The sequence below is a fragment of the Passer domesticus genome, chromosome 6, assembly GCF_036417665.1.
Source record: "Passer domesticus isolate bPasDom1 chromosome 6, bPasDom1.hap1, whole genome shotgun sequence".
Classification (NCBI taxonomy): Eukaryota; Metazoa; Chordata; class Aves; order Passeriformes; family Passeridae; genus Passer; species Passer domesticus.
This window is the reverse complement of record NC_087479.1, coordinates 71,091,919-71,107,100: the sequence shown is the minus strand read 5'-3', so window position 1 is coordinate 71,107,100 and position 15,182 is coordinate 71,091,919. Positions and strand designations below refer to the sequence as shown.

Genomic DNA, 15,182 nt, shown 5'->3' with positions numbered 1-15,182 from the left:
TGTTTGGGTTTTTGGTTGTTCTTTTTTTTTTTTCTTTTTTTTTTTTAATTTTATTTTTTAAAATTATTTGAGGGTTGGTCTGTTTGGTTTTGCTTCTGTTTGCTTGTTTTAGTTTTGGCTAGCTGTGTTGGCAGGTGGCTGTGAGTGCACTGTAGTACCCCCAGCTGCTGCCCAGCTCTGCTCTATTATGTTTCTTTTTCTTAGCCAGGTCTCATAAGCCCTCAAAAGAAATATAATACACCCAAGGACAGCTTATCTATTACTTTGGGGGCATAAAATAAACAGGATGACTTCTGCTGCAGTGTTAGAAACAAAAAGGTTTAATAAAAGGCATAATAACAAAGAGAAAAACTCGAGCCAGGTGCAGAGGTCTGCTCCTGGTAAAAACACTTCACAAAAGCACTTAGCTCTTTTCTTCTCTTCTTTTTCTCCCTGATGGATCAAGCGGGACTTTTTGGCTTCTATCCAATTAGATGTCCTCAAGTATTTGGTGAAGTCCCTGAGGTCCCATGAGGTGGCTTTTCACCTAATCCTTGAGAGAAACTTCTGGCCTTCTTTTCTTTTCTGGGGGACAAAGGCTAGTTTTGCCACTCTGCCATTAGGGTGCACACTCCTACAGACATGGCTCTCTTTTCTTTCTTGGTCTCTTACCCCTCTGGCACTCAAAGCCATACTTGCTATTGTAGTCATTAGGTACATGGTCCTGCTAGGATGGTTGACTAATTCAGGAACAAACAGCCTTGCTGCCATACCAGGGACACTGCTCTGGAAATGGGCAGAAAGAGAAAACATTTAATGTTTTTCACTTTAGAAATGTTCCATTGCAGCTTTATCTGCAGCAGAGTTACATTTACTGGACTGTCCAATACAATTCCATGTGTCCAGAGCTAACTTTAATCACATAATTTAGGAGTGTCCAGCTGTAAATCTCACAGCCATGGGATCAAAAGTCCTTTCCACTTCTGGTTAAGTGGCTCTCCTTTCCGGGTCTGGATGCACACCCAGTCTCCTGACTAGTGAGGACATTCTTGAACATTCAGGCTTGTTAGTGAGACCAAAACAACAAACTTGCACGATGATAAAAGCATTTTCTCCTAAGGGTTATGCTCTAGCAGCAGCATTTCGGCTTCCAGCCTTTGGTGGCAGACAAGGCTCAATAGCCAGGGCTGCCAGAAGGAGGCAGGGCAGGAGCAGTTTGCAAAGCTTCATTAAGAATCCGGGGAAACTGAGTCCCCATTTAATCCCCATTTTCTTTCCAGAGAGCCTCTAGGGATATTTCAATCCACCACCTTCTATCAACAACCATAACTTTTTGGAGGTGGTGCCAAGATTTTGTTTTCTCAGTTTTGATCCTTGAATGTTGAAATAACTTACAATAACACAGAAGAAGGTCAACAGGCATTAGCTGTTTCTCATGCATTGTATGGGGTTCCCCCCTCTGCAAGGGGTCCAAACTTTTCATACCACAAGTTGTTCCCTGAGCAAAAGACCAGCGCTTTTCACCATGTGCTTCCTTCTCCAAAAGTTCTATTTCATTCCCCCAAATCCAAATTCGCAAAACATTCTCCATTTCCCTTTCTTTGCGATCATTGCTTATTTTCCCGTGTAGTTCAACCACTTCTGTTGCAGAATGAGGTATCACTGCAGACACTGCATCCTGGTAAGTGAATTCCTTCTTTATCAGTGAGCAGGGCTTGGGATGAGGAGGGAAGAAGATTGGCTTTGCAGAGCCGAACCTCTCCTCCAGGGAGCAGAGGAAGGTGACATCATTTTCGGGGCATCCTGCCTCTGTATTTTATAGGGGTGGGGAGAGTTTAGGGTGAGGGGCGGGGTTGGACTTTGAGGCACTAAAGCCCTCCCAAGGGCTGTGGGGCTGACCTTACAGTCAGGAAGGCCTGGCTGTTCCTGGACTACGGAAAACACTGCTTCCGGGCCTTCCCCAGCAGTGTTGAATTGCAACTCTAAAGCTCTTTGGCTTTGGAAGAGCGTGTTTCACTGGTTTCTCATGGTTTGGGGGCTGGCTTCATCCTGGCATTCAATTCCTGCTCTGGCCTGAGGCTGGCTATTGTTTCAGGCTCAGCAATTTGCAGCTGATGCAGCTCCTTTTCCAGATGATGGGCACCATACAGCTCTGAGTCAAACCTCCATGCATATGCATACCAGGCATGGTCCTTTACTGGGAATTTTTAATTTTCTTCTACCAAATTTCATGTTTCTCCACAAGTAACTGTGGATGGTGCTAGTTTCTCTCCATCCCCATCTCTCTTTAGGGCTGGACAAGCTTTCTATATAAGCTTTTAGCAAGTGTGTCAGTGGAGAGCAGTTCAGATCAGTTTCTGCGTGGGATTCTATTACTTTTCTGCCAGAAAAGAGCAGCTTTGACTGACAATTTATTTCTCCTTTATTATGTCATGAACAGTTAATGCTGTATAAAAGGCCCATCTCACCTCAAGAGTACCTTGCTTGCTGTGCCAATTAAAATGCAAGCCTCCAAAAACATTGCTCTATGAGATACTTTAAAAGGATTTAAACTTGTTCATGTACTCTAAGTTAGAAAAGCAGGAGAAATACTGACGAGATGTTCTCAAGAGTTCGGAACAACATCAAAACCCTTCACTGGCAACATTTGAAAATAAGAGAACTTTAAAGCCAAAAATAATTTAGAGCAGGATTCAATCAACATAAAATATTCTATGAAGCATTAATTTAGCCCATTCAACTTATAATCTCTGTAAGTTAATTTACATTTAGATTACTAAACCTGTTACATTTTAAGTTATTTTCAAAAATCTGAGAGGAGGGAAAAGGGAGAAGAAAGAGAAAAAGAGAATGACAGAAAAGAACCAACATAGCTATCACTCCAGGTTCCAGTGGTGTTCAGCTGATAGAAATTCCAAGAAGAGGTAGGGTCAAGACATGTGGTGGCCACATATCCCAAGGTAAATAGCCTTTGGCTCTCCTGGGGCCTTCCCCCACATGGGGCTCCCACTCACCTGGCCATTTAGGAGCTGGGTTAGGGGCTCCAGACACAGGTGTGGAGCATTGCCTCTGGTGTGCCAGGGATCAGTGGCCACTGCTGGGCTGGGATACAGGCCTGGGGGTGTGGGGCGTGCTGAGTGGGGCATGGCCTCACCAGAGCAAGGCTTGATCTGCCCCTTCCCCACATACAAGCCCGTGAAAAGTGTTGAGCCAGCAATCTCCTCTAGTCTCTCACAAGAAGGTGTCCAGGTTCCTGTGCTTCTTGGCTGTCAAGACTCCACAGATTTGTGGCTGGATATTAAGAAACTTGGATATTTATTCCTTGCAAAAGCAGCAGCATGAGGGTTGTTTATTCTTTCTAAGGCCTTCCCTCCATTCTATGTCCTCTTCTTGAGGTAGTCCTTGTAAAGCCTCTCCTCTCTCTCCTTCTCCATGACAATGGAAAGGGTCAATGGAGAAAACAATAAATGAGAGGTTAAAACTATTAGAGTTATAATGTAGTGAGGAAATAAAAAGCAGTGCACAACAATAAGAAGAAAATAGTGCAAAAGGAGTAATGGCTTAAGCAACAAAGGTGAAGTGTTACATGGGGCCCCTGGAACAAAGACAGGATGGCGAGGGTTTACAGAATGGTTCTGATGGTAGATGGGGGCTGCTGGTGCTGCCTGGAGGAGCTGTGCACCTGCAGTGGCAGTCTCCTGCTCCCTCTCTGCAGCAGGGATGGTGGCAGTGGCGATGGTGATGGGTGTCTCTCTGTCCCTGCAGAGCTCTGTTTGGCACTGCCACTGCCATCAGTCTGCCATGCTGGGCATGTGTGTGGGAATGAGATCTGCCGCTTTGCTGCCTCTTCCTACCACCCTGCTGGGCTCCACTTGGCTTGGCTGGACTCACTTGGGATCAGTGTCACCACTCTGGCTTGCCTGGTTCTGCTGCAGTGGAAAAACAGTCCCACATGCCACACTGGCCCTGATGGTTTCAGCTGTGTGTCAAAGCTGTCACTTCCGTGCCCCCCATCTCAGCCCCGCCTCCTGACTAATACTGTGGAAGGAGAAAAATGGGGGAAAAAATGGTGGTGGTGCTTTGGTCCCAAGGCCTCCCTGCTAGAGTGAGTCATACAGAACGATCCTCCTTGCATTTTCTGTCATGGCATTTCCCTGCTGTGGGAATGCCATTTCCCATGGCTATGATGTAAAATGTTTTGAATATATAGTATTCAATAATATAATACACATACATATATATAGATATATATATATATGTGTATATATAAATAAAATATATATATACAGAAAGATCCATGGCCATGTCTCTGTACCTAGGAAAAACCTCTAAATGTAATTAAAGCAGTGCTTCTCCTTGTTTTCTGATTTCTAGAACAAAGGAATAAGCTTTCTGGTTTTTGCTCAGCAGAAATAGTGGTCAAAGACCACTACTGCGGCTCCTCACATCCTGGTCCCTTCTCAGTGCTCAGCTTCTCAGTGTGGGCTCTAGGGGCTAAGTGTGTTTCTACTCTTACATGCCTTGAGCAACAGGTGATGGACTAGGAGGGCTTTTTGTGTTGCTTTGTAGCAGAGGAAAACTTTGCAGGATTTTTTTGGCATTAGGTGTAGAGCAGGTCTGGTTCTATGCATGAATTCACAATCCAGCCTAGGGCGGCTGCTATTGTGATGTCAGCAGCCGCATCCCGGCGTTGTCAAGGCAAAGCTGCTGTGCTGAGGCCCGGAAGGGCTCAGTGTGCAGAGCAGCTCTGTGGCACGCTCACTGCAGACGGAACCTGCTGATCGACGAGGTCTCTGCCAGCAGGACTCGGAATATTTTTGGTTTTTCCCACAGGCGTTGTCTGGTACAGACTTGAGCAGCGCTGCTCAAGCCATGGAGGGAGTGTGTGCTGCAGTTTGCGCAGCTTTTTCCGTGGCTTATTCTGGGTACTTTCTCACCCACCTGGCACGTAAGTAGATGTTGCAGCATATGGAAACCAAAATGCCACAAAGAGGCCTTTGGTTGGGTAAAGCCGCTGTCAACAGCTCCAGCCAAGAAGGGGGTGTCTCTAGCCAGTGGGGAGTGGGCAGCATTTGTAATGTGGCCTGCAGGGGCTTCACTCCTCCTGTGGCACAGCCTGTGGCTATGGAGTTTAGTCTCCTCAGTTTACTGGCTCAAGGAAGACAACTTCCAAGATAGGAAGAGTGGGAGAGCTTGTCAGGAGTCCTTGTAAAAGCTGTGCACTGCTCTCCAGGACTGAGGGAATGTCCCTCAGTTCAAGTCTTCTTGTCTGCATTCCCTCATCCCAGCATGTGCCTGTGGACCTTGACACTTCCTGCACACTAAAAGAGCCATTTGTTCTGTGATGAAGTCACAGAATCAGCTTGGAAAAGGCCTCTGAGATAGACATTTCAGAGGAGTTCTTGTATGCTCCCGAACCCTGGAGCTGTTCCCGTGCTGTGTCACGATAGAATTGCCACCCTGGCTAAGGGGCACTTGGGTGAAGCTTTTCCGGGGAAAGGTTTTCAGTGAGCTCATGGCAATTGCTGCATGCAATCTCTTGAGAAAACTGAAGCACAGGAAAGGGAGGAGCTGTAGCTCCTGCTGGGTGGGGTGGGGCAGAAGCAGTCATTGTTACAGAACCACTGGGCCTTTCTGAGTCTCAAGTTTCTGTGGGTTGAGTGGCCACAGAGGACAGAAGGTAGACACCAGGCAATATTTTGTGCTGTTGACTTGCTTGCTGTGTGACACAGGGGTTGCAGCTGGAGTGATGTAGTGAAAGCAGAATGCTCTGTCTTTGGGTTGACTTTTTGTGGGCTTGCCCAGCACAGGCAGTTTTCTTACAGCATCTGGTTGTTTTTCCCTTGTGTGTTGCAGGTCACATCACCCGTGCCTGGAGAGAATCCAGTCTTTGGGTGAGTGGGAAAGAAGTCTCTGGCCTTGGTAGCATTTGACAATTGTGGAGCAAGCTGTGAGCTGGGCGTGTTGCAGTCCAGTGCCAGCCTGGTTGGATGAATGAAACTACAGTCCAGACCCTTTGCAGCAAGAGCAGCAGCAGCAGGAGGAGCCCAGGCTGTTTTCTCCAATTCCTTTTCAGAGCTTTTAAGCAGCTGGAAGTGGGGTTGCTTGGTGCTTTAAGCCATGACGGAATTTCCCCTGCACAAGAGAGTGCAGTCCCCTCTAATTGTCCCATTTTACTTCAGTGGGAACAACTTAGAAACCCATTTCTCTGCAGATGATTTCTCCTTAGTGCATCTGGGTCTAGAGCTGAACATAGAAAAGGTCACTTGTCCCTCACGCTGCTGTCTGTCTGCAGAGCCCAACACCAACCTCGGAGGATCCTCTGGCTGCGTGTCTTCCTGCAGAAGAGGCCAGAGGGGAGGAAGATGCTCCCCAAACTGCGCCTGCTGCCACTGCAGGGCCTGAGCATCCAGCATCAGTAAGTAGCATCTCTGGGTCGTGCTGTGGCTGGAGCAAAGCATAGCTGCAAGTTTCTGATCAGACAGCACCTCCTGTGCCTGGCTGAAGATGCTGGAGGCCGGAATCTTTCCGGCCCTTCCCCCAGTCAGTGGAGCTTGGAAAAGCAGAGTGGAACTTGGATTGTTTATGCAGCAGCTTCCTACTGTTCTGAAAGGGGCTGTGAATTTGTCTTAGTAAGAGACAAGAGGTAGCATTAGGATGTCTTTGGATGCTCCTGGGGTACAGGTGAGGCCCTTGGTGGCCAGTGGCTGTGCAGGCTCCCTGTCCCCTGTGAGGAGAGCAGTGCAAAGATGCAGTTCACAAGCTTGCAGGATACGAGGAGGCACTGTCCCCAGCAGGGACCTGGCCCTCCCCACAGAGCAGCTAAAGTCAGTAGCTAAAGGAAGAGCTGAGCTGCAGCAGGGCCTGTAGCTGAATATAGGTAAGGTGGTGAATGACAGGTTCTTTCCTATCCCTCATGCTGCTGTCTGTCCACAGAGCACAAGGGCAGCGTCAGCACCTGCTCTGGCTGCCTCTGTACCTGAGGAAGAGGCTGAAGAGGATGAAGGTGCCGATGAACCTGGCCCTGCGGTCAGCCCACGGCCGGAGCAAGCAACACCAGTAAGTGCCCGCTTTGGGTAGCAGCGTCTTTGGTGTCATTTTGTCCGTCATGTAAAAGCAGCCTTTGGATTTTGTGCCTTGAGCTGTTGAAGCGGGCTGCACAAGCTGAGAGGTGAAGAGCCCTGGGTGTGGCCAGCAGCATCTTCCTAGGGGCTTGCATTTGAAATGGAATGGGGGCATCTCTGCCAGGCTCATTTGTGACCCAAATTCATTTCTTGTCCCAGAGCTCCATCTCCTCTGTCCTGGCACCTGCACGAGCTGCAGCTGAAGGCTCGGGAGAAGGCTCCAGTGCCCAGGCTGGAAGCTCAAGCACGAGCAGCTCGTGCACCTGGAGCACGACCAGCTCGTCTGGCAGCAGAGAGCAGCAGCGAGAGAGGACAGAGGACAAGTGCCTGGCCATGCTGAGTAGGTCCTTTGTGATCCTTGTGTGCCGGAGCAGTGCCTTGTGTGTGCGTGTGCCGGCATGAGCTGTCCCACCTCCTGCTCAGCTGAGTGCCAGGTCCTGAGGCCTCCTCCACACAGGATCTGTTGTTGTGCTCTGAGGTGGTGAGGGATCAGCGGGGTGTTGCTCCTGCCTCTGAGAGCAGCTCGGCCTGGTTTGGCTTTGCCTGAGCTTCCCTGTAGGCAAAAGGCCAAGCAGAGATTGTTTCTGGCTGAGCAGGAGGCCGTGACCTCGCGAATGAGTAGGCCTCAAGGAGCTCCTGCGGGGCCCAGCTGCTGTGGGCACGGCCAAGGTCATCTTCAGCACTCAGCCTGTCCTAAAGGCTGAGGGACCTCATTCCTAAGGCCATCACAGTAGCTTATAACATGAGCTGCTGCTCCTGAAAGGCTGAAGGGCATTGTTTAGGCAAAGTCCTGCTTAAAGCTGGAGATCTGGGCTCTGCTGGAAGCACTTTGCAATATTCTTCCTGTTCTGGAGAGGGCAGCTGATGACAAAAATTGATTCCAGAACCCAAGATGCCTTTGATGTTTGCAAGGATGAAAGCTTGTGTTGAATGTCGCAGAGTGTTCATTGCCAAGAACAGGAAGGTTTTGTTTTTCCTGCTGCCCTTAATGTTTATAGAAAACAATCACTTCTCTTGGTTAGAGTTTTCTGATCCCTGTCTCCTCTGACTGTTTCTCTGTGTGCTTAGATTTTACTTTAGGCTTTTAGTTTAGTGCTGGCCATCTGTGCTGCAGGGCTGCTTGTCTTGCTGCTGCTGTTTTTGAGGTGGTGCTGGTGCAGTGGTGTTGTTGTTTCCCGACTGACTGAGTTGAGAGGGCCCAGTGTCCCGGAGAGTGGGGCTGCCTTTGTGATCTGATGAAGGGTGGGATCTCTTTTGAAGTGAGCATCTGTCCTTGGGATTTTTACAGAGATGCTGGTGAGCGAGGGAGATCCTGAGGCTAAATACACAGAACTGGAAATTCTTGGCAAAGGGTGAGTGCAGCCACAGTTCCTTCTTCAAAGAGAGGGGCAGTGTGTTTTGCTCGTGTCCCATCTCCCCAGAGTGACATCAGGCAAGTTCCAAAGCTGTTCAGACACTGCGTTAAGATGATGCCAGGTGATCTCTCAATGCTGGCCAGCATTTATAGCTGTGTTGTGAAAGCACAGCCAAGACACCTGGATGCTGGCAATGTCTTGTCTGCGGCAAAGAGCGGCACCTGGCAGCTCTCCTGTCCCTCAAGTGTGTTTGCACCTGTTTGCCGCTTTTCATAGGAGAAATAATTTTTGAGTGTCTCAAAAGAATACAGAATACGTGGGAATGAAAGGAGGAGAAACTTCATTGTCTCAAAGGTCAAGCTAGCAGCTGACAGCTGTCAGGGAACAGCTCTCAGTAACATTTCTTTCCAATATTTTGCTGCAAATAAAATTCAGTAGTCAGGATGACCACCACCTAGTCTAGAAGCCAAAAGCAGCAATGAAAGAAGCAGCTCTCTTTTGTGGCTGCGGTGGCAAAAGACAAAGTTTCAGGGGACTGCCCAGTGGCAATGCACTCTAGAGGAAAAGGCATCATCTGCCTGATGGCAGACTCCTCGTGGATCCTGTGGGGTTTAGGCGTTTGCTGCAAAGAATCCACCAAGCTATTCCCTTTGAAAGCCAGCTCTGCTGACTGTAGATGGGATTGATTTGCAACATTTTCTCTGTACCAGGTGTTCTGGTTTAGGGCGAATTTTGGAGGAAACCTCCAGAAAGGGCCCCTCCTAAAAGCAAACCCACATGGCCACTGCCCCCAGCCAGTTTGGGAATAATTTCCTCAGACAGAAGTGGAAAGAAATTGTTTATTTAACAGGGAAATCACTCCCCAGCACACAAAATGAACAATACCGGATGACAAAACTCATTTGCTGCTCTGAAGAGATGGCAAGTTCAGAAAGTCTCTCCTGGGGGTTGTCATTCTCCAGTGCTGGGAAAGGCTGCAGAGTAGGCCCTGGTGGGCTACAAAGTGTGAGCTCTCGGTGTTTTGCTGGGTCCCAGTCTGGAGCAGGTTCGAATGGCTCCAAGAAAAGGGAAAGAAAAACACTAAAGGCGAAACTCAGACTACCTTAGCTAGCTAAACTAACTAAAAAGCAAAAGGAGTGTGGTGTGTGGCCCCATCTGTGCCCAGACCACAACACTGGAGTTCTGTGTTCCAGCAGACTGCGGGGGAGAGTGCAGCTGATAACAAAACTCTGTGCTCCCTCTTCTCCTGGCCCCTACTGTCTGATCCCGTCTTGGAGGCACAGAATATAACATCCAGCATAAACAGAACAAATGACTGGGGAAACAAGCATCATAACGTCACCCCAGAACAGAAGCCAAATGTACAAGATGTCGCCAGAAAAGTGGAGTCCTTCCAGTGTCTGTTGCATCGAAGAGAAGCAGCTGCCAATGGCTCTGGACCCAGAACATAGCTGCCTAAGGACCCTGTGTTTTGAGGATTTCTCCATTTGTGTGCAGCAATGGAAGCCTTTGCCTGCTATGGCTGTGGCTGGACACTACTTTCCTTGCAATCTGGAGAAGGGATCTGTGTCTAGAGGCTTTCCTCCAATGGCTGTTACATGGCTTCAGGCTTCTCAGAAAAGCCTGAGTGGTAGTGCTTGAGTTTGGCAGACAGACTCCAAGGAGAGGTGTAAGAAGACCCAACGGGCATATTCCTGGAAAAATCCGACACATGCACAGCTAGAGAAAGAGAAAAGGGAGAAAAGACCCAGAGAAGAATCTGTCATGTTCCATTTACTCTTTGCTCCAGGACTTTGTTCCTGTTGGACTGCAGTGTTTTGCACTAGCAGGGACTAAAGGACTTGTTCTTTCTCTGCTGCTGTTTTGTTTCTAGGGGTTTCGGCACTGTGTGCATGGCAGTGGAGACTGCCACAGGAGAAGAGGTAAGCCTCAAGCAGCGCCGCAGCTTCTGCAGCTCTCGAGTGCCCTCCCCTCTGCTGTGAGCTGTGGCTGAGCTTTGGCTCGCCAGTGGAGCTTTGCTGCAAAGGCAAATGGAGTGCAGAGCAGTGTCTGCCTGCCAAATACAGTGGGGACAGATTTTGTCCTTCTCAGCTGCCCCAGGGGATGCAAGGAGGCCAAGCGGCATCGTTCAGAGGAGGACACAGGGCTGGGTCTACGTGCCCAGGTGGTGTCTCAGAGCATGGCACTGCTCCTTGGGGCTGCAGCGTTCCTGAATTCTCGTTTCTGGCTGTTAGCCAATACATGGAAATCATGCTGGCAGTTCTGCAGCCACCTGCAGTGCTGCCCTTGGGATCTGTGCTTAGAGAGAGCAAGGTCTGCAAGGAGTGTCTCAAGGGCCTGAGTCCTGCTCAGAGCCTGGTGTGCATCCCTAGAGGATCAAGGCATGGGTTATTTCTTTTTACAGTCAGGCAGTAATTGCAAATATCAGTGGTGTGAATTAAAGTATTTTAGTGGAACGAAATGCAAATTCCTGAAGTGAGGAAGTGCTTGGATTGTCTTTTTTGGAGGTGTCCTTAATGATGTTTTCATCATCACAGCATTTTTTCCGTGAAATATGTAGGGTTGTGTTTCTTATGGGGAATAACCCTGAGGATGATTTTAGGACAAACAGCATTTTATCAGTCATGTCTGTAAGAGTTTGCTTTGTAGTTGTGCAATGGAGAATGCCAGTGGTTGCTGGAGTAATGATCAAGCCCCCTAGAAGTGCCCAAGGTTTCCCAGCAGTTTTGTTCCATTTCTACTGGCACAGAATCGATTCCTGCTTGCAAGAGGTGTGTCAATGACAATGGGGATGATAAAGGAAGGTCCTGGGTAAGACAGTGGGCACAGTGAGTGTTGTTAGAGCTTTGAGGTGGAGAGCTTAGACCATGTTTCTCCCAGGTTTACAAGGCAAAGGATATCTGTCTCTCTGTCCTGGGAGGTGCCCAAGCATGGGGTCTGATGTCCAGTCACAAGGCAGTTTGGCCCAGCCCAGCTGGGGCTACTGTCATCCCATAATCACTGTCTTCATGTTCCCTTTGTGCTCCTGTGCCACAGACTTCTTTGGTTCATGGCTTTCCATGTTGTTTTAGGTGGCCATCAAGAAAATTAGTCTCCTGCAAGAGAGCAGCAGCGAGCTGTGCCTGAATGAAATCCAGGTCATGCATGGCAGTAAGAATGCCAACCTTGTGAACTATGTAGACAGGTGAGTGGTTCTGCTGTCCTGCCATGAAAGGTCATTCTCATCCTGCAAGCCAGAGGTGCAACCACTCCTTTGGTCGCTGGCAAAAGAGGATGGAGCTGTTAATTCCTGTTCTTGGGCTGATCTACAGCGTCTTGGGAGGAGATTGCATTGGGCCTGCATTCATCTTTCCTGGCATACCTAGTGTGAAGGGCACTTTCAAAGACAGGACTGGGCCCTGTCTTACTGAGCCAACAGCCTCCAAGTTCCTGTCCTCTCTCCACATTTTTTTTGTTGGGTTTGGGATTTGAGTTTTTCCATGTGTCTGAAGTGCTGACAAAGCACTGTCTATTGTATTTCCCTTGGCCTGTTGCATTGGTGTGGATACCGAGCTGTCTTTTAGACTGCTCAGAGTTCAAGCCCTGCAGAGCGTCGGGAATGACTACTCACTTCCTCCTGTGTTCCTCTGAGAGAGACACAGAAACAAGAATCCATCAGGTTGTGTAAGTGCGTGCGTTCATCTCCAGGCTGTTTGCTCCTTTCAGCTACCTGGTGGATGAGGAACTCTGGCTGGTGATGGAATACATGGACGGAGGTTCTTTACATGATGTCATCAGGGAGACTCGCATGGCAGAAGGAGAGATAGCAACTGTCTCTCGGGAGGTAAGGGATGGCACTTGTGCTTCCCATGGCTTGGTTGGGATGGTCCTTCCAAATGGGTGATAAGGAGAGGAGAGATTTCATCTTCCAAGCCTTTCTCTTATGTCCTTGGCAGTAGCAAGAGCATCTGAAGTGCCTGCCAGTGTCCCTGCCCTTCTTCTGGTGTGTTTGTCTTTGCCTCTCTAAACACTTGCCTGGAGCCTGTGTGTGCTGCATTCCTTCCCTGTAAGGGCAAAGGCGCTGGTGGTGCAAAGTGAAGCAAGGGGCAAAGATGAAGAGATACTCACAGGACTTTCCCAGAGCTCAGCCTCAAAGGAGAGCCTTGCACCCAAAGTGGTGTTTGCAAAAGCATCCACTGCTGTCTGGCTGCAGAGAGCACAGCCACTGCAGCAGGGCTCCTTCAGCCTGTGTTTGCAGGGCACTGGCCAGAGGAACAATTGCCCTTTCTCTTTCAGAAGCAAACATATCCTCACTTAGAAAGGCACTGCTGTTCTCGTGGTGGAGCAGCAGGCTCCTGCCCTTGCCAGCAGCCTGTCCTGCCATGGCTCACCATCCCCCAGGAAGTCAGTGTTGCAGATGTGCCACTTTTCTGCCTGTGGGATGAAGTCCACTTAGGCTCGTGTTTCTTTTTCCTCTCTCAGTGCCTGCAAGGCCTGGATTTCCTGCACTCCAAGCAAGTGATCCACCGAGATATCAAAAGCCACAACATTCTCCTGGGCTTGGATGGATCAGTCAAGTTGGGTGGGTGTTGCTGGCCAGGCTCAGCCGTGGCAGGCTGCGGTGTGGGGCTGCCTTTGGGTGGCTCCGGTTCCCTGCAGTGGTGCCTGTGGCCAGGCTCAGCCGTGGCAGGCTGCGGTGTGGGGTTGCCTTTGGGTGGCTCCAGTTCCCTGCAGTGGTGCCTGTGGCAGTGCAGGCTGCCCTGCTGCAAGCACAGAGCACAGCCACAAGGTGCAGGGAAGTGTTGCTGGGAAGAAGGGCTCAGGGGTGGCTTTGGGTTGTGTGTGTCCCTTCCCAAGCAAGGCAGTTACAGTCTAATAGCTTCAGGGGACTAAAATCCACTGCCTGAAACTGGGGGGTTTTGCTAAGTGGCCAATTCCGTATTTCCTTGGCTGCAGGCCTGAGGTATGGCCTCTTTACAGCTGGGTTCCACACTGCCTTCTTGGACATTGGTACAATGGGGATTTCTTTTGTTTGCTTTCCTAATTCACGCTGGCTTGATCAGAGTGGTTTTTCCTCCTCAGCTGATTTTGGCCTTGCTGCTCAGCTCACCACCGAGCAGAACAAACGGAGATCAGCTGTTGGAACAACTTACTGGATGGCGCCAGAAATTTTCACCAGGAAGCCCTATGGCCCCAAAGTAGACATCTGGTCCTTTGGCATCGTGGGGATCGAGATGGTGGACGGAGCGCCTCCGTACCTGATGAAAACCTCCCGCACGGTACGCTGCAGCTGCTCTCAGACACTGCTGTCACCCCAACAAAATCTGCTTCCATTCTTCTGCCTGGGAAGCTTGCCAACACCTGAAAATGATAGGTTCCAGGCTGCACAGTCTCTCGTGCTTCTTGGCCAGATCATCCCCTTGCCATTTTTGTGCATGAACAGGACCTAAAAATCAGGATGCCTTTTGCTTGGCAGAAGCTTTGCCTAAGGGAGCAGTGAGCAGTGCTGAGCTGCATTTTATGGAATAATCCTTGGAAATAGAAGAGTTAGATGAAAGTCAGTCTTCCATGTCACTTGTAGAGGCTGTGTCAGTGCTCAGAGAAGCAAAGTGTGCTTTAGCTGATGGAGCTGCTGCTGATTCCATCATCCAGTGAAATGAGTGGTCAAGGCAAGAGCCTTTGCCTACTGGACTGGCTATGGCTGCCTCTGGCTTTGGGTTGTTTTAGTAGGGCTAGGAAAGGTATCTGCCACCCTGTGGCAGGGAGTAAAGTGCCACTGCAGAGTGGAGCTTGTCCAATGGGCTCTGTGTGAGCAGTTTGGGGTGCGAAGGAGACAGGTAGAGTGTGGCATTTCCTTCTTCTCTAGGTTCAACAGCTGATAAGCACCGGGGCCCCCCCGAAGCTGCAGAAGCCCAGGCAGCAGTCGGCGTGGCTGCGAGACTTTCTGCACTGCTGCCTGGAGAGGGACGAGGACAGGCGCTGGTCTGCCCAGGAACTTCTGCAGGTAACAGGCAAAGCGGCTGCAGGTCCTGGATGTGGAGAGAGAGGTGCACAGAATGCCCTCCTTTCTGTATCTTTCTGCTAGCCAGAGAAAGCCTGCTTCAGGCTGTGGGGAAAGTAGAAGCTCATTGCTTCTTTTTCTCTTTGGGCAGCATCCATTTGTAAGATCAGCCAAGCCAGCCTCCTCCCTGACGCCTCTGATCATGGCCACGCAGGAGTTCATGGCCGACAGGAGATACTAGCCCTGGAGGAGGCCTTTGTTGTTGTTTGTTGTTTGAAGTTTGTAGTTTGTAGTTTATAGCTTGTAGTTTGTAGTTTGTTATGAGTGATAGTCAGAATAAATACTGTAATAAATAAATAAACCCTTTGTGTTGGAAGCTTCCTTTTGTTCTCACCCTGTGAATAAGCTCTAAATTTGCTTCTGAATGGTCAAGTGTTTCTGCTATGTGGGAAGACCCATGGATGGGGTTTGTGGCACGGTTTGTTTGTGAGCAAAGATCTTTTTCCTTCCTCGCCTCCAGGCCACAGCCTCTTGTGGAGATACAGGCTTGCAGCTGTGACTAGAGGAGCAGAGCAGGGCAGAATGGAGCAGAGCAGTGGTGTCACTGCTGGGGATGCTGCTGTGCCTGTGGTTGTGTTGCAGCTCTTGGGAAAGGTTGGGAGTGTCTGTGTTGCTGTGGGCAGAGGGGGAGGGAGCCGGGCTTCTCCACAGGCTCAGGTGCAGGTGAGTGTCCAGTGGGAAGGC

The 15,182-nt window shown here is 49.5% G+C and overlaps 1 protein-coding gene and 2 long non-coding RNA genes across 5 annotated transcripts; 2 read left to right on the top strand and 1 right to left on the bottom strand.

Annotated features, from left to right (window-relative positions):
• Window positions 1–297: 297 nt before the first annotated feature.
• LOC135303984 (uncharacterized) lies at window positions 298–4,634 on the bottom strand. 2 transcript variants are annotated; one of them, XR_010365418.1, is made up of 3 exons: window positions 3,662–4,634; window positions 2,994–3,404; window positions 298–765 (listed from the first exon to the last, which is right to left on the bottom strand). It is a non-coding gene; the product is annotated as an uncharacterized LOC135303984 (long non-coding RNA). The 2 variants fall into 2 exon arrangements; XR_010365417.1 differs by having other exon boundaries at window positions 298–3,404.
• Window positions 4,635–4,706: 72 nt separating this feature from the next.
• Window positions 4,707–6,397, top strand: LOC135302232 (uncharacterized). Its single transcript, XR_010363930.1, has 3 exons — window positions 4,707–4,927; window positions 5,836–5,873; window positions 6,275–6,397. It is a non-coding gene; the product is annotated as an uncharacterized LOC135302232 (long non-coding RNA).
• Window positions 6,398–7,084: 687 nt separating this feature from the next.
• Window positions 7,085–14,879, top strand: LOC135303982 (serine/threonine-protein kinase PAK 3-like). 2 transcript variants are annotated; one of them, XM_064426295.1, is made up of 9 exons: window positions 7,085–7,443; window positions 8,392–8,455; window positions 10,332–10,380; window positions 11,530–11,642; window positions 12,164–12,281; window positions 12,920–13,019; window positions 13,520–13,716; window positions 14,304–14,441; window positions 14,590–14,879. In XM_064426295.1, the coding sequence occupies exons 1-9, from the start codon at window positions 7,209–7,211 to the stop codon at window positions 14,677–14,679; spliced, it is 1,104 nt and encodes a 367-aa protein (XP_064282365.1). In that variant the 5' UTR covers window positions 7,085–7,208; the 3' UTR covers window positions 14,680–14,879. The 2 variants fall into 2 exon arrangements, with proteins under 2 accessions (XP_064282365.1, XP_064282366.1); XM_064426296.1 differs by having other exon boundaries at window positions 9,655–10,380.
• The last annotated feature ends 303 nt before the right edge of the window (window positions 14,880–15,182 follow it).

Excerpts from the sequence above, each read along its gene's own strand:
- LOC135303982 (XM_064426295.1), top strand. The coding sequence starts at position 7,209 with ATGGGGGCATCTCTGCCAGGCTCATTTGTGACCCAAATTCATTTCTTG. Across the intron at positions 7,444-8,391 it reads CAAGTGCCTGGCCATGCTGA|AGATGCTGGTGAGCGAGGGA; the intron begins GTAGGTCCTTTG and ends GGATTTTTACAG. Across the intron at positions 14,442-14,589 it reads CTGCCCAGGAACTTCTGCAG|CATCCATTTGTAAGATCAGC; the intron begins GTAACAGGCAAA and ends CTCTTTGGGCAG.